This window comes from Arvicola amphibius, chromosome 2 (assembly GCF_903992535.2).
Source record: "Arvicola amphibius chromosome 2, mArvAmp1.2, whole genome shotgun sequence".
NCBI classification, from domain to species: Eukaryota; Metazoa; Chordata; class Mammalia; order Rodentia; family Cricetidae; genus Arvicola; species Arvicola amphibius.
In genome coordinates, this window is record NC_052048.2 from 112,591,586 (window position 1) to 112,615,756 (window position 24,171).

General features: G+C 38.5%; 1 protein-coding gene across 5 annotated transcripts in view; it reads left to right on the forward strand.

Moving 5' to 3' along the window:
- Positions 1–7,495: 7,495 nt before the first annotated feature.
- Positions 7,496–24,171, forward strand: part of Fshr (follicle stimulating hormone receptor) — a 193,694-nt gene continuing 177,018 nt past the window's right edge. For all 5 annotated transcript variants that reach the window (XM_038320213.1, XM_038320217.1, XM_038320216.1 and 2 more), the window contains exons 1-2: positions 7,496–7,548; positions 23,150–23,359. In XM_038320213.1, the coding sequence (XP_038176141.1) occupies positions 23,208–23,359 (152 nt within the window). In that variant the 5' untranslated portion in view covers positions 7,496–7,548; positions 23,150–23,207. The remainder of the gene's footprint in view (positions 7,549–23,149; positions 23,360–24,171) is intronic.

Consider the following 24,171-nt stretch of genomic DNA (forward strand, 5'->3'; position numbering starts at 1 on the left):
CTCCCCGGTGCCACAGGCCTTCACTGACAAGGAGATAGCTGGAAACTGGCCAAATGGGATGGCAGAGCCAAACGGTGGCATAGAACCATGCAGGAGTCATAAATATTTTATTCTTTCAGAGAAAAAAGCAGGGGCATTAATAGGGACCCAGAGCTATTGACTAACAGCAGCCCTGGTACTCAAAGGGCAATGGCTACAAACAGTGATCACCTACCTAGAAACCTTTCCTTACTTACTAGACAGAGTTGACCAAAGTGTTGTTGCATTCAACTGAGCTCAATTGTTTTTATTTGTTTGTTTGTTTGTTTTTGCATGGCATGGAGAGCCTAAACAGGAACTCTTATCTTAGCATCCTCTTTTCTTTTGCTTAGAGAGCCTTACTTGCTTTTGTTCAGAGCTGTGCCTCCTACCTACCTCAAATAGATGCTCTAGACAAGTCCATCAGCAACTCTTTGAATCTGATCTCATTTCTATCATTACTGGATCCATGACCCTGGCACCATTCATTTCAGATAAGATTGTGTTCCTTTCTGATTTTCCTTTGAGCCCACTACTTATCTCTATTATAACAGTCTTTTGTAGTATAATAGATTCATCACAATTTGCCATAAGTATCCTCTGAATTAAGGATTTATTGTGGGACTCACTGCTATGAAACTCTAATTGAAGCTGAGGAAGAACAAATCTTGAAAGCAGGGGTAGAAGGTCATAAAAATAGTCAGTAGCTAACTTCCCTGTAGATATAAATGTGAGTAGACCTGGTGGGTCATTGAAGGAAGTTCAAGATTCTGTCAGAGTGGAACCACAAAGGAAGAGCATATGGAGATGGACACAGGAGCTGTCAGTTTATGAAGAAGTTACCTTTGATGTCTGCAGTATTCATGGATTCTTCAGCAAGATAGTAAACCTGGGGCTATAGCAAATCAATACTGGATGATGAACAGAGGAAGAACAAGTTGGAGGACCTCAGAATCTCAGCATCTCTCTCTCCCTACATTCAATAGTGCCAATCTTCTGAGAGTAATGATCTCTGCTTTGTTCCAGCCAATCAAATCTCCATTTATTCTTTTGGAAAGCCAGTAGAGAAAGCTACCCTGGGAAATAACAGTTCCCAGCTTTAGCCATATTCAGCTAACATCTTTTCTGGCAAGTCCTATTCTAGACTATGAGAGTAGATGACAGGAAATGTGATTTGTGTGGTTTATTTGTGCCTATGATATGAGAAGCAATGTGTGAGCAGTGTGCAGAGTGTTTATGTGGTTGTTACAGATTTGTGTCTATAATCATTCTCAGAGCATAGGTAGATATGGTGTTGTACATTGTAGGACTCAAAATTTCTCATGTACCAAGATGGAATTTCAGTGACTTCAAAAATATGAAACATTTTACTGTGGAAGGCAAATTGAATTAATTTTCTATACCCATCTATTTATTTGTAATTTTTTTAAAAATGGAGATTGTTTCTTTAAAATAAATTTTACCTTTCAGCTTTATGCTATTAGCACTCACAATTTTTTTATCAATTATCTTTAGAACGGCCACTCAATTTTGATTGTTTTCTGTTTATTGCTTCTGAATTTTTCAGGGTCCTGACAGTAACACCTACATTGAAGAATCATATTATGTGAACAGGTTTATTCTGAGGATAACTGTCCTTGTCATAAGTTAAAATGACCCAAGAATGCCACAGTTCCTCCTTGTCTGTCTTACATCACAGAAAGAAATGCAAGTTTCTTCATCAAAAGAGAAGAGCAATTTCAGATATGAAGAGCTTTTACTGGATAGATTCCAGATGCATGGGGGACAGGAAATGATGCAAACATCCCATCTGGGGCTGAGCACTCCAAAGACTCTTATTGTTTGCAGTTAGATAACTCTGATAAAACTTGGGCAATACACTGATATGGATATAGTAAACTGTCATTAGGAATCATTTTATTTCTGTCTTCCCTTGGAGGAAGAATAGTAGTATATTTATCTCAGGGGAAATACCTATCTAACCTAAGGAAGAAGAGGTGGAAAGATTGTAAAAGTCAGAGATGATAGATATCTTCAATGAAACATTGTTTTCTAGACACAACAAGCCAAATGCTCATACAAGTTCACAGAGACTATACAGCATTATCCAGATCTGTACAGACAAAAATCCTAGCCTAGAGAAGGAAGAATGGAGCAAAATTTCATCGCTAGCCAATAATCTGTTGGTATTGCTGTTGAGTGAGGGCAAGTCAGTTTTCTTCAATGGAATGGCATTTGGTATATCAGTCACATCCCAAGGAAGAGCCACAAACAGGACTTTGTGATTTTTGTTGTTCTTTGTTTTATTTTATTGTAATTTATTTGTTGCTGTTTATTTTGAGAGGAATAAATTAATAAATTGTATGAATGGGTAAAGATATATAGAAAAATCTGGGAGTACCTGAGAGTAACAAATAAATATGACCAAAATATACTCCATTAAATTTTCAAAAAATAAAGAAAATCATTTTTAGAAGGGCTTTGAGATGGAATGGTAATACAGCTATAACCCACACACTCAAGGATGATGGAGAATGGAAATTTCAAGATCAGCCTGAATTACATAATGAGACTCTCTCAAAGTAAATCAACATAAAATTTTCTGAGTTGGTTTCAATTCACTATATCTTGAAATTAGAATTTATGAATTGTGATTCTAAAGAAAATCAATGGAATATTTAGGGATAATGGAGAATTTCTAGAGAAGCTACTTCATGTTTTTATTTGGTCAGAGATGTCTCATGCTCCCCACTTCAAAACACAGACATCCTCTTTCTGATACTTTGGTTCTTCCTCAAGGAGGAGCCAAATGTCAGGCCCCCTATTTGACCATGATGAGATCTCCATGTGGACAACACAGGAAGTGTGTATGACATTGCTTTACATTGGGGAAACATGTGTAGGGGCCCAGCCTCAATGAGGTTTATTACACTCCAGGGTAGAGGCATATGGAATAGAAAAATTAGATAGAAGTAACAGAGATATGAAAAGATACAGAGACATAGGATAGAACTGGGAGGGCTATCCAGTCAATACTGAATACACTCATTTATTTTCCATATGCTTATATAGCCCAATCCAAAAAGGTGGGAAGAAGGCAAAAGACTGCTTTAATGTGACACAGAGGACAAACAGAGTAATTAATTGCTTCAATACTTTAAATATCAAGCAACTATATGCTTTAGTTAAGTATTCCTTCATTTAGGAAAGACATGTAAAAAGACCACACCTTAGACCAAGCATTCTGTAGGCAGCCACTCCCTGGATCAAACCTCCTGTCATATCCTTGAAGAAGTAGGAATAGGCTTGAATTCCTTGACATTTAGTCAAGGTGGAATGGATCCACCTCTATGGGCCATCTTAACATCCAAAACCCCAAGTAACCACACCCTAGGTCAGGACGCCTTGCGGCCACTCTTAAGTCAGACTTCTTGCCAAGAACTTTGAAAGAGCAAGAGTAGACTTAAGCTCTCTGACCCTCAGTCAAGGTGGAGTGGACCCACTTCTGTAAGCCCTCACAGGACTCCTTATAGAAACTTCCTTAAATGTCATGTTTTTCTGGTTTAATTAACTATTCTGAGACAGCCTGAACAATAAAATTAACATATCCTTCTTTTTAGCTTATTATAATATCACAATTCTATGTCTATAACTCTCAGAATAATTAATTGTCCCCTGTGAGGACTTCTGGGTGACACCAAAGGCAAGCATGAAGAGGCAGAGTAAAGATAGTGAGTCTTTTTCATTCTGTTGCACATGATTCTTGCTAAAAATACATCTAGAAATTTTGATAGTAAAGTCAGTGTGAGTATATAGTAAGTAGAATATAAGATTTATATACTTTTATGGCATAAAACAAGAGACTGAAGAAATGGCAGCTTTTTTAGCTATCCCTCCACAAAACTATCCCTCATTAGAGGTGGTTGAATAGGCACCAAAGAACCTCATCAGAGTGAACGTTACTATTTGTTGCATTTACTGTTGAAAAAGAAATTCAGGACAAAGGATTTGTTCGCTCCCAGAGGGATTAACATGACTGGAAGTTACTATCTAAACTGTCAAGTTAACTAAGAAGCTGTCCTGTGTTTCTTTTAATAAAAGATGTAACACAAGGCACTGGGCAAGTCAACAGTATAATCAAAAACCAACAATCATTTGCCAGTACCCAAAACAAACAACAGGAAGATGAAGGATTGAAGTGAGGAAGGGGCAGGAAAGGAGGCCACAGTCATATTACAATATGTTCCTGGGTCGGTCCTTTTGAGAAAAGTCACCTGGAATCCCTTCTCTACACACCTCATCTCCTTGACTTCTTTATCACCCAGATCAGTAAGATGTGGTACTGGGTACATTCTTGCTAGACTGATTCTTAGGAGAAACCAGTGTTTCTTCTTTAGTACAGTTTGTAAATTTTAAGGACAGATTACAAGTCAGGGGGTCAAAATGGGGGAACCCACAGACAGCTGGCCTGAGCTCATGGGAACTCATGGACTCTGGACCAACAGTTAGGGAGCCTCCATGAGACTGACCTAGGCATTGTGCATGGGTGTGACAATGGTGTAGCTTGCTCTATTTACAAGGCTCTATTTATAAGGCTGGCTTTTGAAAGCCTGTTCCCCATGCTGGATTACCTGACCTACTCTTTTTTTTCTCATTTTTTTAATTAAAAATTTCCATCTCCTCCCCTCCTCCTCCCCCTTCCCTCCCCTCCCTTCCACCCATACCCCCACTCTGCCCCTCTCCAAGCCAAAGAGCCATCAGGGTTCCCTTCACGACAGATCTAACGGGAGACCACCAAGTCCAGTTGGAATGGGACTGATGAAACAGGGGACCAAACCAGACTCTCTGAATGTGGCTGACGGTCGAGGAGGACTGAGAAACCAAGGACAACGGCGATGAGCATGAAATCTACAGCATGGATGGGCTCACTGTGAGCCTTGTCAGTTTGGTTGCTCACCTTCCTGGCCTACTCTTGACACAAGGGGAAGAGCTTGATCACACCTCAACTTGATGAGCCAAGCTTTGTTCAAGCCCATTGGAAGCCTACCCCTTTCTTAATGGAGAGGGAGGAGTGGATAGGGGGAGTGTTAGTGGCAAATGATGGGGGTGAGAGGAAGAAGGGAAACTATGGTGGGTATATAAAAAAAAGTTACTTAAACAAAAAATGCACAAGCTAAAAAAAGAATTTGAAAGAATAAGTGTTTAAATTAGAATACTCTAAACTCACTGCTTAGCTGTACGTAAACTTCTCCCCCCACATCCCCTGCACCCCACCTCAGTTTGCCCATGTCACACTGCCACAGTAAATCAGTCATTTGGCTTACTTACAATGAGGTCAGTGAAGGCTGAGAGAAAAAGCATCTACACCCTGTTCTCTGGCATCCTGCAGGAGATAACCATTGCTAGAGCAGACAAGGTTCATTTCCTTTTGTCTGCTCCTTATCCTGAAGTTCTTTTCTAGAAAATGTTGGTCTACTTCTAGGTTGACATTGTCTTTTATCTCACAGGTAAAGTGACAGCCAAGTACTCAGGAAGGAGGTGCTGGGATTGTCCTGGCATAATTATTGCAGAGTGCCCCTTCACCTCCAGAACTGTGCTGCTTTATACAGTGAGTTAGTTGTTATTTTGAAAGCCTCACTCTAAAAGCTGGCATTGAAGTTGAGCTATTTCAACTAAGTCAGAGTCACAGAAAATAAAAGCACACAGCTGCAATGCAGGTAACTTGGCCATAGTGAGGTTGGAATGATTCATCAGATCTCTCTGCCAAAAAAAAAAAAAAAAAAAAAAAAAAAAAAAAAAAAAAAAAAAAAAAAAAAAAAAAACCTGAGGAATCCCATCCTCCCAGGTTCATGAGACCACAGAAAGAGGACAGGGACACAGCCCAGTGAAGTGACCCAGGAAGCCATATACAGCCAGCTGCTTCCTACTCTTCTTGTGGAATACCTTGCTTACCAGTGCAGTCCTGGCCCTGATCAGGGAGTATAAACATTAAAGCCACTATTTTTGTGTTTAAATTTAACCACTTGCTGTCTGTGGAGTCCTGTTCACATTCTTCTAACCTCCATTAGCCTCAGTCTTTCCAGCCACAAGATGAGAATTATAAGAACTGTCTGCTAGGGTTGAAAAAGGGACCACAACTAACATATGCAAGGACTTTAACCTGAGACCAAATACAAAGTTAGCAGCAAATAAATAGAAGCTATTTTTATAAACTGCATGTAAATCCTGGCCAGTTGCACAGATGTATACCTCCCTATTTCTATCTGACAGGCTCTTACTCTCATACAATACCTTAAAAGCAAAAGCTTCTATTCTTACTCAGTATTGTCTATAGTGCCCAGTGTTGCACAGTGGGAGGCAGGAGACACCTCTTTCAGTATGTTCCTGATAGCAAGTCCAGAGACTACTGACAGTCAAGGCCCTCTGTCCTTGTCATTGCCAGGGAATGCTGAAGTGTTCACAGGACAGGGGGTGGCTACAAGGCCAAGACAAAAGGCTCTGTGAGGAACCCCAATAAAGTATCTTTTCAAAGTAAGAAATTTTCAGTTCTTTGTATTTTATATGCAATAGTAATACACAATCAGCATCTTCTTGTTTTTATTGAAAATAAAATATTTTATACAAATATATCTGGATTAGAGTTTCCCCTCCCTACACTCAGTTCCTCCCCATTTCCCCTTCCTTCCATATCTACTCCCTTTCTTTCTCTCATTAGAAAATAACAGGCTTCTAAGAGATAACACCAAACACGACAAAACAAAATATAATAAGATAAAACAAAAATTATCATATTAAAGTTGAACCTGGCTACCCAACAGGAGGGAAAAAAGAGTCTCAAAAGCAGGCATTAGTGTCAAAGACCCACTAGTTCTAATAGTCAAGAGTCCCACAAAAACTACTAAAGATAATAGCTATAATATGTATGCAGAGGACCTGTGCTTGCTGCTTCAGTCTCTGTGGGCTTACATGTATCTTCCTTAGCTGATTCAGAGAGTCTTATTCTCCTGGTGTCTTCCATCCCCTCTGAATCTTAACATTTTCTCTGTCTCCTCTTCCACAGGATTTGCTGGAGGATTTGCTAGAAACCTCCAATTTAGAATCTCTCCCTGCATAATGTCTGTCTGTGGGTCTCTGCATCTGTTTCCTTCTTTTGCAGAAGGAAACCTCTGATAATGACTGAATAAGACACTGACTTATTATTAGAAATAATTTTATTGTTTTTTTTTTTTTTTTTAGAGCAGCTGTGTTTGTTTGTACCCTGTGTCTCTGGGCTATCTAGTCTCCGGTTCTTGGTTACATAAGCAGTGTTGCCTATCAATTTCTTCTCATGGAGTTGGCCTTAAGTCAAATCAGACACTGGCTGCCTCCTCCCACAAGTTCTGTGCCACCATTGGCCTAGCATATTTTGCAAACAGGGCAGATTGTAGGTCAAAGGTTTTTCACTGAGTTGGATTCCACATTTCTATTTCAATAGCCTGCAGAATATCTCCCTGTAACAAATAGACTAAAGTGTAGAGGTAAAGGATCCAGGTATGTATGAGATTGACTTCTCCATGTTCAATGGGTTGTGTGTATCCTGTCCTCAGCATTAGGGCCCCGCTGTCAATTTGCATAAATCAACCCCTTTGTTTTAGCACCAACCTGAGTTGTTGGGTGTAGTAGGTTGTTCTTTCATTCCTGGCTGCCCAGACCCAAATAATCACACAGAAACTATATTAATTACAGCAGTTTGACCTATTAGCTCAGGCTTCTTATTAACTAACTCTTTCATCTTAAATTAACCCATTTCTTTTAATCTGTGTATTGCCATGAGTCTGTGGCCTACTGGTAAGGTTCTGTGTGTCCTTCTTCTTCGGCACCCACATGGCATCCCTTTAACTCTGCATACTCTCTCTATATAATCTGTTTGGATTTCCTGCCTGACTTTACTCTGCTAAGACATTGGCCAAAATAGCTTCTTTATTAACCAATGACAATAAAAAATATTCACAGCATACAGAGGGGAATCCCACATCATTTGGAAATTTCCATGGCCAATAACTCAGTTAAGTACAACCCAGTCCTGCTACTGGAAGCCCTATCTGGTGGCAAAAGATGGCCTGTTGAGTCTCTATATCCCCCATGAGTAGAAATTGTCATTAGGATCACCTTCACAGATTGCAACATTACCACTGCACTAGGTTTCCACACCACTCCCCAAGTGCCACCTAGTTACAGCTGTCTCTCTCTCCTCATTTCTCTCTCCATCCCACCCTTACCAGATCTCTCCCACTCCTGTCCTCACCCACCCACAGTCCACCCATTAAATCTATTCTCCCCTCTTCCCCAGGTGATCAATATGTTGCCTTAGCCACTTACATTTACCCAACCTTTTTCCATCTATGGATTGCAGATTTTTTATATAGACCATCGTCCTTTAATCTCTAGGGTGAAGTCTACTTAACCATGGCAGATGATCTTTTTGATATGTTTTTGGATTCGGTGTACAAATATTTTACAGAATATATTTGCATGTGTGTTTGTAAGAGAAATTGGTCTGTAATTCTCTTTGTTGAGCCATTCTGTTGTTTGTGTATCAAGGTAAGTGTGGCCTCATAAAATAAATTGGATGATTCTGTTTCTATTTTGTAGAATAATTTGAGCGTTGGTATTGATAATTTGAGAATTGGTATTAATTCTTCTTTGAATGTCTAGTAGAATTTTGTTCCAAGACCATTTGGGCCTGGGCTTTTATTGTGGTATGGAAACCTTTAATGATAACTTTTATTTCACTAGGGGTTATAGGTCTATTTAAATTGTTCATTTCATAATGATTTAAATTTTGTAAGTGGTACTTATTGAGAAAATTATGCATTTCTTTAGACTTTCCAATTTAATGGACCATAGGTTTTTAAAGGATGTCCTTTGGTTTCCTCAGTGTCTGTTTTATTTTTGTTTCTAGTTTTATTAGTTCAGATATTCTCTCTCCATATTTTAGATAGGGGTTTTTCTATCTTGTTGATTTTCTCAAAGAACTAACTATTTGTTCCATTAATTTTTTGTATTTCTTCTTAGTTTCTATTTTATTAATTTCAACTGTCAATTTGATTATTCCTTGCCTTCTGCTTCACTTTGGTGCTTACTTCTTTTTGTTTTAAAGCTTTGGGTTTTGCATTTGTTGAAATGAGATCCCCATTTTTTTTAATATAAGTCCTTAGTGCTAAGAAATTTTCCCTTACAGGATTTTCATAGTGTCCTAGAAGTTTGGGTGTGCTTTGTATAAATTTTTATTCAATTCTAAAAAGTCTTTAATTTCTTTTTTATTTTCAACTTGACCCATTTTTCATTCTGTAGAGAGTTGTCAGAATAAACCTTCTTCTCAGCACCTCATGGAACTTTCTCCAAACTGACAACATACTTAGACACAAAGCAGGTCTCAACAGATACAAGACCACCACAGATTAAAGCTGTACATCAACAACAGCAGACTGACTTTGTGGCTTAAAATGGGGCTGTGACGGTCGGTGGTGGCGCATGCCTTTAATCCCAGTACTCAGGAGGCAGAGGCAGGCGGATCTCTGTGAGTTCGAGACCAGCCTGGTCTACAAGAGCTAGCTCCAGGACAGGCTCTAAAGCTGCAGAGAAACCCTGTCTTGAAAAACCAAAAAAGGGGGGCTGTGATCATGGCTCGTGCTAAACAGTACTCCACCCCACCATGACGGATTAGGCAGAGCCAAAAGGAAAAGCAACCTTTGTCTTAGTAAGGACACTTAGAATTTTAAGAAGCACTTCTGGTCAGAAAATAATTATAGATATGCAATAAAGACAAATCCAGATGAAAAAGACTTCTAAATGGATCACAGTGTGTTTAATAAATGTACACAGGCTTGAAATAGAGAAGAAAAAGAGTATAGAATGTAGTGTAGAGCTCGGCGGGCAGGCCTGCTTTTCGTCCCGCCCAGCTCCCTCTTGGTTAGCTTTACCTGAAATAATTACATGGAAACTGTATTCTTTTAAATACTGCCTGGCTCATTAGTTTCAGCCTCTTACTCACATCTTGACTAACCCATATCTAATAATCTGTGTAGCACCACAAAGTGGTGCCTTACCAGGTAGATTCTAGCGTACGTCCATCTTGGGCTGGAGCTTCATCGCGTCTGGCTTCCCTCTGAGGAGAGGCACGGTGGTCTGTCTAACTTAGGAGAGGTGTAGCATCTGACTGAGCCATCTACCTCACTTCCTTCTTCCTGTTCTGTCTACTCCGCCCACCTAAAGGCTGGCCAATCAAATGAGCCAGGCAGTTTCTTTATTAGCCAATGGGAGTCCTCCATCAATAGAATGTTAGAAAAGGAAGTAAATTGTTTATTAAAAAATAAAGCCTTTAAGGAGACAGAATATAGTCATAGATTAAAGGAGTAAAGATAATAAAATAAATATTAAAAAGTAATAGAGTAAAAACAAATAGGCCACATAAAGATGGAATATACACAGAGAGTCTGGATTATTATATTATATTATATTATATTATATTATATTATATTATTATATTATATTATTATTATATTATTATTGTGTTTTATTTGAATTTTTTGATGGTGAAGGAACTGAGAGAGACATTTCATTGTATGAGCTGCTAACATAAAGCAACATAAAGGTATCTTGACTTCCAAATTTGGGTCTAGGGATTTGTTGATTTGTAAAAGAGGTTCTGCTTTTGTTTCTACAGAAGATGAGAACCTGTGGAATTATTTCAAATTAATGGGGTTTGATGGACCAAAAATGGATGCCATGAACACCCCCAAAAATACTTCACCCAACAAAAAGCAGGAAGCAGTTTGAAGAGAACTACACCCAAATTCCCAAATATTGTTTATAAATGTTTGTTTACATTTTAAGGGGGATATGATAGAGAGATGAATACTTTGCATTGATATGAATCTTGGTTTATTGATACAAATTTTAGGTCAATTTTGTAATATGTTTGTTGCTTCTCTTGATTAAGGTATTGTGTTTGTGCAGATCCTTTAAAATGCAATGTATAAGCCAGGAGGTGATGGCGCACGCCTTTAATCCCAGCACTCGGGAGGCAGAGGCAGGCGGATCTCTGAGTTCGAGGCCAGCCTGGTCTACAAGAGCTAGTTCCAGGACAGGCTCTAGAAACTACAGGGAAACCCTGTCTCGAAAAACCAAAAAAAAAAAAAAATGCAATGTATAATTAAGAAATATGGGTCAATAGATAGTCATCTATAATAGTCAAGCTTGTAGTCATGTTAGTTAGGTTTTCTAGATATATAGAGATATATTTCAGTTAGGTAGGTATTCTTCAAATCTTTCAGAGACATTCAGAATATGGCATTTAAAATGTTTTAAGATCTTAGACCTTTCACGACAATGAGACACATCTGTTCCTGGCATCTGCTCCTGGCAGCAACAATCACTTTCTTCTGTGTCCTGCAGAATGTCTGTTGGACTCTTGCGTGAAGCAGGAACTCCAAAGGATAGTCTCACCTTTAGGCAAGTTCAGCAGTCATCTCACTGTCCGGTTTACACAGCATAGCATCAAGCATCCTAGGCAAGAGCAGTTTCTTGCCCAAATGGCTAACAAACTCCATAAGGAGCCTCTTTGATGCCCATCTTCCTATTGAAGGGGTGCCTGCTAGAGTTGGTTGCTGGGCTATAGGGATGAGTGAATGAATGGAGGTTAGAAGGGATGATCTGCAGGACCCACAGATGTGAGCAGTAGGAAGGGAGGATGCAGATGGTGATCTGGTGTAGCACTAAGGACAAGACCGAGAGATTGGATCCAAGGGAACAGATATAGCACATTATTATTCTTAGTCCTGAAGTGTAAAAAAAATAGAAAGTAAGCCAAGTATAATTGGCTTACAGGGTCCATCACAGTGGTGATGATTGATTTTAGTGTTTTCATAAAAGAAAATGCTTCCCCAAGAAATTAATACATTTTGAATATATGGGTAAGCTGGTATATTTAATTGAGGTGGCATATATATATTGAAAGCATTTTAAGTAATGGGCTGCTGGAGGTATAAGTGGGTATAAGAACTAGATATGCTAGAAAACTGAAAACTCATGCATCTATCATTTTGTTCCATTATATCACCACGAAGTAAAGACTGCCATGTTTTACATTCATGTTCTCAAAGAAAAGACCAGCATACTAGGTTTTTGTACATGTTGACTTTTAGGGCCAGGCCTTTGGCAGATAGTGGGTATACTTGTCATCTCCTAGACTGCGGCTCTTGAAGACATTGTATGTATTGATCAGTTCCTAGGGCTGGACTTCCGGTACATAGTGAGTGAACATGTATATTACTGCTGGCTCCACTAAAAGCATTGTTGTTTTAAGAGGCTGCTTGTTTGTTCCTGGCTGCTCAACCCCAAAATAATCACACAGAAACAATATTATTTGCAACACTGTTTGGCCAATAGCTTAAGCATATTTCTGGATAAATCACATCTTAAATTAACCCATCTCCATTAATCTGTGTATTGCCAGGAGGCTGTGGCTTATGGGGTAAAGTTCCGGTGTCTATCTCCAGCAGGACTACATGGCTTCTCCTTGGCTCCACCTTCTTTCTCTCAGCATTCAGTTTAGTTTTCCCCACTTAGCTCTGTTCTACCCTATCACAGGCACAAAACAGCTTCTTTATTAATCAATGTTATTCAGAGCATACAGAGGGGAATCACACATCACCTCCCCTCTTCTGTTTAAATAAAAAGTGAGGTTTTAACTTTAACATAGTAAAATTACTCCAATGTTGCAAATGAGACTTTGGGTGATTGCCCAGGTAGCCAGTTGTCTCTGTCATTTGTTGCACATTTTGGAAGTTGCTTGATTGCACTTTCTGCTTACTCCAGTAATATCATTTCCCTTCTCAGGTCTTTGATGGGATCAAAGACTAGATAGTCATAGTTACTTACTTCAGATGACTTGGCCAAGTTATTTATAATACAAGACTTAGACTCCTTAGGATAGGATAATTATTAAAACATTTATCACATGTTTTTTGCTTGATATTGTATATGTTGTTTGTAATTCTAATTTTTATACTTGATATTGGTTCTTATTGTATATAATTTTGTATTAGACTTAGAACACTCTTATTTAGACAAAAGGGGGAGGTGCTGTAGGAAATCCTTCAGCCAGTACCCTTTAAGTTACTCGCCCACTTGGGTGTGGACTCTTATACTATAAATGCCAATGTAAAACGTGTGCTCCCTCTCTCTTCCACCTGCCAGATTTCGTTGCTGTTCCCTGTCTGAGCAGAGGATTGTGATCTGTAAGCCTAGCCCTAAATAAATCACCCTTTATTATACTCAATTCTGAGCTAGTGTAGGATTTCTTTTTAGCTTCCGTGGAGAATTTTCATCTACCCTGAATTTTTAATGAACTTCCCATGGTTTCTACCCTTCCCACTGGTATATGGATGTCCTTCTCAGTTCTGCTTACTCTGAAGCCTTGACATGTCAAGGGTGAACTGTCCTAGAGGTGACTTGCTCTGTCTCAAATGCATTCACTTTGACTCTATTATTAAAAGAGACTAAGACTTTCCATGAGATATTCTGAAAATCATGAATTTCAAAATCCATTTTGTTTACTCACAAGAACACCAAATCCCCCAGTAAGTTGAAAAGAACACCTTCCTCTGCTTTTCACTAGCAATTGTAGTAACACATTTTGTTGATACGAAGTTTCCTGTACAATCTGTTTTTCAGAGTATCCAAGGACAAGCTAGAGAAGGCATATTTTCACTCTATATGCATAAGTTTGTCTTGGCCTCTGCCTGGTGGCCCATGCCTTTAAAATAAGGACAGCCTGTGGGAGGCAGAGGCAGGTAGATCTCTGTGAGTTCACAGCCACCCTGGTCTAAATAATGAGTTCCAGGACAGCCAAAGATATATAATGAGACCCTGTCTTGAAAGCCCTCCCAAAAAGTTTTGCCTTGAAATCTTCAGGACATCAGTAGAGAATAAGTCCAAGAGGAAGTACAGGTCAGTGGAGCCACATGCTGTCATTCCGAGGGTCCATGCATGTATGGAAGTCAAAAACTATGTGTCTGAAACTGTTCATATGTTTATCTCATAAAAAGTATGAAATTTCCATAAGACATTTGTTTTCAGCTAGGCATAGTAGCACATGAATGCAAAGCAATACTTGCATGGTAAGAAGCAGGATGGCCAAGAATTTAAGGTTATCCTTGGCCACATAATGTGTTTGAGACCAATTGGAGCTACATAAGATACTCTCACCAAAACAAAAGCAAAGCAAATGCTGGGTATAAAGCTTAGTTGGTAGAGTGCTTGCAGATCATGCATGAAACCCAAATTTAGATCCAGCACTGCAAAAAAATATAATAGTGCACACTTGTGAGCCAGCACTGCAGAGGTCAGGAAGATCAGAGTGGAAAGTAATCCTTGGCTGCATGAAAAGTTCAAGATCAGCATTACAACATAAGATATTTTCAAAAACAACAACAGCCAAACTTTATTCTCAAGGGAATGGCCAGATGCCCCTCTTTTTCATCATGACAACTCTGAGGAAAATGTCATACATCCTTATGAGGCTTTCTCACAGCATGGACACCTGCTATCATTGTCTTACTGTAAGTGTTCACACTTCTGTCTTAGAGAAAAAGAAATTGACTTCTAGATAACTACAAATATCATGAGATATCACGATAGTGACAAAACTATGAACAGAGCTTGGGTCTGAAAATACTAGCATATTGCTTTTCCTTTGCAATACAGACACAGGCTTGAGTTCAAAATTATAATCCTTACCACCTCCCCATACTGCTTACTCTATCAGTGCTGTTTCTCAGCCTCCATACCAGAATCAAATGTAATTGCTCTTTCTAGGTTCAGCACTTATTGCTTGCACCCATATGAGCCCCTACTGCGAGGCTAACAGGTACAGTTGTGTGGTATACACTGCTCAGCTCAACAGACGTCATTCATATCACAACTTACACAACAGTCCTGTCTCAGTGTGAAAGATATGCCATGAACCACCAATCATGTGTGGCTTGTTGTAGAGTTAGCATAATTACATAACATATAGGATAACACATCAATATACTATTACATATTAATAACATATTAGTATCACTATACTAATAATATATACATTAATATACTAATACATATTAATGCATTATTACATATATAACCTCCTTCTGTACATAATCCTTTATATTTTTATCATCCAAAACACAGATAGAATATCACTTTAAAAGACTAATGTCTAAAAAGCAAGTATATGTAACAACTAAATTAATACTCTTATTTTTATAGTTATATTATGAAGTAGAAAGAAATTTGTGTCCTTTTTAAGCAGAAACAGAAAATAAATTTTTAAACAGAAAATAAATGTCTTTGGTCAATTTATAATGTTGTCATTTTTAAAAACTGCCCAATGTTATTTTTCTTCTTGGGATAGCAATATAATTAGCTAATAGTATCAGTTAAGAAACTGACAATATCTGAAAAATCAATCTCCAACATTATCATGTGAGTAAGCTTCACTTGGGCTTTGAAAAACAATAGTAGGAAAAAGCAGTTACAATTACAGAGCATGGACAATGGTTTCCTAAAAATGTTTCAGTACTGGAGACAAATCACTAGTTAAAATGGTTTCAATTACTTATACCTCGATTTGTAGCCCCCTTTACTGTATGGTATTGGATCATTATCATCACAATGTACACCCTGCTCCCCTAACCTTGAATCTAGTATGGATTTGTTACTTTATTGTGACCTAACAGGCTACAGCAAGACTGATGATGTAACAATTTGGAGTCTTTTGGAATACCATCATGTGAATAAAACCAAACCAGCTTCATAGTCCACACAGAGTAATTTTCAGTCAAGCTAAAACCATTATGAACCAACCAGACCATCATAGAGCCACAGTCGACTGTAAACATGTAAGTGAACTTGGTTAAGCCTCAAAATACTCAGCCCAACTAAGACCAAATTGCATATCCCTACAACAGTGAATTATTTTAAGTGGTTATTTTAAGACATAATATTTGTGGGTGGCTATTACATACTAAATATGTCTCAATAAAAAATGAAAACAACATTATCATATGCTCTTCACATTTTGTCTTCTTTTGCTGGAAGAGTCCCTGGTAGAAATTCTCCCACCCCATTTTCAGTTCTACTTAGAGAATCATGTCCACTGTGCAGCTGCTCAAAGCCTTAGGTCGGCTTTCTCTCCAGCCAGAGACACAGAGGAGTTCACCAAAGGACCCCAGAGATGCTTTTTTCACATGACGATGCAGAAAGGAGAAAACGGCCTTGGAAATTAGTGATCAGATGCATTTGTAAGCATTGTAAATTCTGACCTATGACAGACCTCTCTTGATGAGGCATTAGATGCAGTTCTGTTTAGCCACCCAAGTGGCAGGACTAAATCTGCCTGAAGAAACTGCTTCTGCTTTAGTCCCAAAGGTCAGCAGGGCAGAGCAATGTCTACAGATTCACTACTGTTATTTAAGGCCAGTGACACTGTAGCACTGTTTAAAATCTAAGAGACATCTTAAAAGATGATTCCTAGGGTAATCATCACAATCACAGTTATGATAGTCTTACATCTACGTATTTCTTCCTCTTTAAGAAATTTCTATAGAAGCCTGGGCAACCTGGAGAACGTGCCGTCTATAAAGTGTCCTTTGTAAGAAGGCGGAACTAGCAAATGTGCTCCGGATAGGGCTCTTTTTGAGACAGAGTGACGGGCAGGAAAAGAGATGACAGAGTAAAAATGATGAAGGTTTACAGCAGGGAAAATGAGATTTGTTTTCTTCGGGGTTCAGAGTTCAAATCTCAGTAATGAAGAATTTAATTTAGGTTTATCACCGTTTCCCATCTGATTCCTCTTTACATTAGAAGGAGGTTTTTCTCTTCTGCTGGCAATAATAGTTCCAGACACTGCTGTCACAAACACGACTCCCCTTCTATGAATGTCATGCATAGGCTTTGTTTCCACTCTATGAGAAAAAATGCAAGTCTGTGCAGCTGCTTCAGGGAGTGAGCCACATCTATTTACACCCTTAAAAAACATTCCAGTCCTTCCAAAAACACTGATGGAGCACAGAACTAAAGCCAACAGTTGTGATAAAATGCAAATGACTAACTTCATCTTTTAAAAAGAAGGAAATTACCATACTGTTGCAGCCTGCCAGTAGAGCAGCTCTTTTCCCCAAACCTCATGGCTGGAGACTCTGCCGCCTGTGTGAACTCAGGAACCACCTACCTCCATGCCAACCCTGACTCTCTCAGCCTTTTTCTTCTGACTGGACTTCCTTCCTGTTATGTCACCTGCTGACTTGAAAAATCACTGTCTACCAGGAACACCACAGCCACCACACTTGCCTAAGATCCAGACTGAAAAATAGTGATCAAAAAATAGAACACCAACCCACAAGATGAAAACAGATAACTACACCTAGAAACATTTTAAACACCATTACTCTGGATGCCTAGATCTCAGTGTAAAAACACAAACATAGTCGGGACAACATTTCTCCTCTAGAAGCCAGAGATCCTATTGCAATAGGCTCTGAGGAAAGCAATTCAACTGAAGCCCAAGACAAAGACTTCAGGGTAGCCATGATGAATATGTTCAAGAACCTCACAGGGAACTGGACAAATGCCTTAATGAAAACTGTGAAAACACAAACAGCAAAATGAAATAATGAAAACAATACAACACAAGAAAGCAGAATTTAAAAAAGAAATAGAATCACTAAAGAAAACCCAAACTGAAATAAAACTAGAAGTGAAGAACTTAAGATGTCAAAACAAAAACCTTACAGGTAAGACTTACTAAAAGAATAAGAGCTGTAGAAGAGAGGATTTCAGATCTTAAAGGCAACCTAGAAGAAATAGATATCCCAGTCAAAGAAAATGGGAATATTTTTTAAATCCAGGCACAAGATATTTGGGAAATCCAGGAAACCATAAAAAGATCAAACCTAAGAATAATAGGTATAGAGGTTAAAGAAGGAACTCAGGTCAAATGTCAGAAAATATTTTTAACAAAATCATAGAAGAAAATTTCTTCAACCTAAAGAATAAGATGACTACCAAGGTACAACAAGCATACAGAAGACAAAATAGACAGGATCTGAAAAGGACGTTCCAATGACATACAACAATCAAAACATTAAAAATACAGAATGAAGAAAGGACACTTACAGCTGTAGGGGAAAAAGACCAAGACACTTACGAAGGCAGGCCTATAAGAATAACACCTTACTCCTCAGTGGCAGTTCTGAGAGCCAGGATGACCTGTAATAATGCTCTATAAGCTATGAAAGACCACAGATGCCAGCCCAGACTACTGTACTGAGCAAAAATATCAATCACAATTGATGGAGGAGGAGCAAGAGGAGGAGGAGGAAGAGGAGGAGGAGGAGGAGGAGAAGGAGGAGAAGGAGAAGGAGAAGGAGAAGGAGAAGGAGAAGAAGAAGAAGAAGAAGAAGAAGAAGAAGAAGAAGAAGAAGAAGAAGAAGAAGAAGAAGAAGAATAGAACATTCTACAATAAAATCAAATTCAAGCAATTTTTTAATCTACCAATCCAGCTATACAGAAGGTATTAGAAGGAAAACTTCAATGTAAAGAAGTTAACTCAAGTTAACTCAACGTAAAGAAATACACTCAAGTTGACACAAGAAATAAATTATTCAAGAACAGCCAATCAAAACGTAGGGGATCCCACACAACAGAAAAATAATAGGAATCAGTAACACTGCTCATTAACTCTCAATGTTAATTATCTCAATTCCCACCCACCTCCCCCCAAATCACAGACTGACAGATTAAAAAAGAAAGGATAGTGAGGGAAAAAAAGTAGTTAGGTTGTAAACACAGCATATCTAGTGCAGAGACGACAGAAGGATGTGAAGAGCATGGGAGATGCACGCAGCTGTCACCGTCACCGTTTCCATGAGGCATGGCAAGTGGCACCAGGGCACTTCAGGGTACCACCAGGTACCACAGACTGTAGTTCCTGGCTGATAAGGCCTCAGGTGTACAATGTCTTCTTGCTCACCAGGAGTTTCCTTCCTCCTTTATGGTTTTCTCTTAGCTGAAAACTATTTTAATCCTAGGCAGTCGGCCTTATGCTCAGGAATGCCTACACACAGAACCGCTGTGTAAACTCAGTGAAGGATGTGCAAGGAGAAAGTTATTAAAATAGCTGTCAATAAAAGAGAAAACTTGAGCCATCTTTCTGCTGCATCCAAGAAACACATCTCAACATGAAAGATAGATATCACCTTATTATGAAAAATAGATAGATTATAAGATATCCTTATAAATGGATACAAAAAGGTATTCCAAGCTAACGAACCCAAGCTATTCCACTAAAATCAGGAACAAGTAAAAGTTGTTCAATCTTGTAATATTACGTTGAGGGCATCACCCAAGACCCTGGCATTTATTCTTGGGGCACCAATGGAGTGACAATGGAGCAGAAAGCTCCATCTTAGGCCTCCTCCCCTGGGAGTTGCCTTGTGCTGGACTCCACCTCCAGGAAAGCCCATCAAATGCTGACCCCTCCCCAGGGTGGATCAGGACCACTCCCACAGGCTACTTAGGCTCATGCAACTGTGGTTTCAGGTTTTGCATGTGCTCTCCCTCTCTGTCTGTTTCTCGCCATGCTCCCGGTCACCTGGAGTGAAGCATTCATTAAACATGGGTATTTTTGATTCAATCTAATTTGGTTTCATTGGAGTTCTTTGCGCCAGTGGAGAGGATCTTCTTAAGATTTCAATTAGTAGATTTCAATATAGTAGTTAAGTCATAGCTAAGCCAATAAGTAGCTGGCAGGGATCAAAGGGGTACAAATCGTAAAGAAAGACATCAACGTATCTTTATTTGCAAACAGTATGATTTTACACATGAAAGACCCTAAGGATTTCACAAAGAAACTTCTATCACTGATAAACATTTTCAGGAAAATAAAAAATTTAACACATAAAAAATCAGTAGCCTTTCTATATACAAATGACAAAGATGTGGAGAAAGAAATCAAAGAAACAGTGCCTTTGATAATAGCCTAAAAAAATAATCTTGAGATAACTCTCACCAAGAAAATAAAAGACTTGTTTAATAAAAACTTTAAGACATTGAAGAAAGGAATTGAAAACACTCCAAAAGATGGAAAGAACCCCCATACTCATGGATCAATATGATACATATTGTGTAAAAAACCATCCTACAAAAACAATCTACAGGTTCAATGCAATTCCCATCAAAATTCCAGCATTGAAAAAATAATCTTCAAGCTCATATGGAAACACAAAAGGCATGATAGCTAATAATAATAATATTCTAAATATTATTAACCCTGAATAATAAAAAAAAATTTTGGAGGTATCACCAACCCAGATTTCAAGTTGTATTACAGAGCTATAGTAATAAAGTCATCATACTACTTGTAATTGACACTCACTGGCAAAGGGAAATCTGTGTCCTCTAATAGAGTGTCGCTGTGTGTGTCAATTCCACTCCAGGGCAGGTACTTGCCCAGGAGTAGTTGGCCAACACAAACAAACATGCTAGATTTTTTATTTTGCTATGATATATTTTGTCTTATTGGGTTTTTTGATGTTCATTTTTTATTTTGTTATCTGTTTTTTTTTCTAAAAAGAGAGATAAACATAAAACATGATTGACTATCAGTACCATAATAATATAAAACATACATAGGTTATTTAGGAATAAGTTTAAAATATTAAGACATGTGTGGGTAACAGTAACATTTTATAAAATAACATCAAAGAAATCCTTTAAGAACATGGGGAACGCACAATAATCCTAGGTAGGAAGATAATATGGTAAAACTGCTAATCAGCATAATTTCTAATAAAATTTTATAAGAATTCTCTTTCAAGGAGTCAAATAAATTAACTCTAAAATTCTTTCTTAATGATAAAATTAGGCATAATTCTCTTGTAAGAACTAAGCTAGAGTATTTCTTATGATTTATTAAAGTTTATTTTAAATTTTTAGTAATTAGGATATTGTAGAATGCTAATTTCAATAATATAGATGAACCACAACACACAGACCCACAAAAAAGTTTCTTGAATTAGAAGAAGACAGCTTTCATAAATTAGAAAAGGGTCTATTAAATATTCCTAGCACCATTGCTGATTTGTGTGATAAAATAATATGCTCTTAAGTAAATACAGAAACTGAATCTCTGACTCCAATTGTACACGATTGTTAAAAACAAATAAGTCAAAGGCTAAACGCTATAGAAGAAAAATTATAAAACATTTTAGAAAAAAAACCCAAAAAACCCTAGGAGACTATTTTTATGACTTGAGACATGACTAACTACCCAGCTGATTCTCTGGAATGTCAAGCCAGTGTAAAATGTCAGTTAGCACAAAACTACTCACCAAGTTCATATAAATTCCTAAACATCGAAAATTAAATGACAAATTTTTGGTGACAACATTAACTTTTATAAATAAAGTGAATGAGAAGCACAAAACTCAGATTAATGGCACTTCTGTGCATTCAGTTGTAAAAAACTGATAAGAAAGGCTCCATCAACTCAATATAGCAGAGTTGGCAATCTCTGTCTTCACCTCACTCCATTCATTGTCATGCAAAATAAGTTATTTATGTTATTATGTATATTATTTTTACATTGTCACTGCAATATGACATCTCAAAATCAAATCTCAATTTTAACACTATTTCAGTTTATTATACAAAGACTGATTTAGTCCTAACTGTGCACCACTGAAGATCTAAATAGAGGTTCCTGGCCAGTGGGAGCTGTGGCAGATACAGTTTCTTGTCACTGAAGTTTTATTCAGACATACTTTAAAATAAACACAAGTCTTGATTGACTGAACTGTATTCTGCACCTAAAAGATGATAATTGGATGAGTCACTGAGTAAATTTTCTAAACTGTTCTTAGCCAAAACTGTTAATAGTAGAAGGCCCATATTGATACTGCTACAACTTGCTATCTCAAAATTAGAGTCATTTAATTGGAAGCAAGATCATAGCCACCCTGCCTAAATTGCTTTCCTCTATTTTTCTCAGGAAACAGAGAGAGAAGGAAGAATATAATGTGTGTGTGTGTGTGTGTGTGTGTGTGTGTGTGTGTGTGGTGTGTGTGGTGTGTGTGGTGTGTGTATGTGTAAACATTTTCATGAGATAAAGTTTGCTGCATGCAAACACAGTTTTGAAGGTACTCTAGCAGACAGTAAGTTGTAGACATGATCTTTGAAATGTGTATTCTTATAGTCTCTATAGACTCTGGGTTGAAAGTAAAAAGCCACTTCACTTTTACCAAATATTCCTCAAGCCCCTTATTCCTGAACCTGAACATTCCACTGCAAATATTAAGAGTGTCGCCCATAAGGATCATCGAAAATTAAAAGTATAGTCTTGATAAATTTATTAGTGCCAGTTTCCCAAAAAGGAAGGATAGTTTTCAGAGTCTAGAAAGGAAAGACAAGAGAAGCCAGAGAGACTATGTATGACTAGTGGACACCGTGACATGTGAGACTCGTGTCTGAGGTCACAGGGCAAATTGTCTCTGCAGAGAACCCCATATCACACATGCTTCCCACCTTCAGAGACTTAGTGCTGGCTAATCCACCTCCCCAAAGTGTGCATAGTGCTTATTCATGTTTTTAATCAAGTAAGAAAGAGCATCGATGACTACAGCCCAGATGTGTGGTTTGTATCAGGTGAGTCACAGGAATACTATGATGCCAGACACTGAAGGTAGGTCCTGTCTGTCTCGTGTATGTCCCTTTTTAGAGATGTGTCATATGGCTGTCCTTTGGGGAGAGGGTCAATTACATTACTGAGAGGAAGACAGTGGTGGCTAGCAGGGACCGTTGAGCAGTATAATACTGTGAATTACTCTAAACGCGCACCAAGGTTCTATTAGCTGTCATTCTTGGGTCAAGGAATAAAAACTAGAGGTCTTAAAGGATAAGGGAGAAGCTTAAGTTGCCTCAGAAATCACTACTGACACAGATTAATTTTTCTTGCCTGCAAGTGACAAAAAAAATATTTAAGAAAAAAAGCATCCCTTGGTGGATCATGTGACTTCGCCTGTTCTGGCATATCTCTCTTGTCGGGCAGTGTGGAGGAGGTTTTCGCTGCCTGTGCGGGAAGAAAACAGGTGGATGGTTAAATAAGCATGGCCTTGCTCCTGGTCTCCTTGCTGGCACTCCTGGGCTCAGGAACTGGATGCCATCACTGGCTCTGTCATTGCTCTAACAGGGTCTTCCTCTGCCAAGACAGCAAGGTGACGGAAATTCCATCCGACCTCCCCCGGAACGCCATTGAACTGTGAGTAATCGCCGCGGGGACAGCTGTGTGGCTGCCATTTGTTCACCGAGTCCTATTATTATTTTCCTATTAGACTGATATCTTCCGGGCTGAAATATTTCCTACCCGACCAAAAGCCACAATAAAACAAACTCCCCCAGCCAGACAGCCAGACGCTTCTGTCCTATGCCTTTCCAAGGTGCTTTGGTGAGAGGTTATACTGGCATTTGTCAGGGAAGTCCAGTGTGGGAAGCTGAATCTGAAGGGAAACAGGGACAGTTCTCGGGACACATTTACTCCTAATCTCTGCACTCCCTAGAGAAGAAGGAAAAGTAAAATGGAAGAGAAAGTAGAAAATTTAGGAGACCTTCACCTGGATAGGAAGAATCTGTTGAAGCCAGCTGTACACACACCGCTCATTTCAAGGCAAAGGCACCCAGGACTGTGGCTTTGAGGACAGCAGCAGATAGTTCTGGAGTTCTGGGGTTCCAGGGTTGTTCTTAATAGAACAAAAGGGGGAGCTTGAGGAGTGTGGAAACAGCTTGAAGAAAAGAGGAAGAACAGCTGAAAGGGAGAAAGGAAAGCGGGATAATAAACTCAGCAGGGAAAATAATGTTATCTCTAGATTTTTGCTGAAATTTATTTAAATTTCATTTAAATATTAATTAAAACTAAATTTCATTAAAATTTATTTAAATATTAAATAAAAAGTACTTAAATGGGATGTAGACATTCTCCTAGAGTTGGGCAAGAACTGGGACATATCTCACCTTCTCTGTACCCTTTGCAATTTGGAATCCAGTGACGACACCCTAAAGAAATTTCCAAACTCT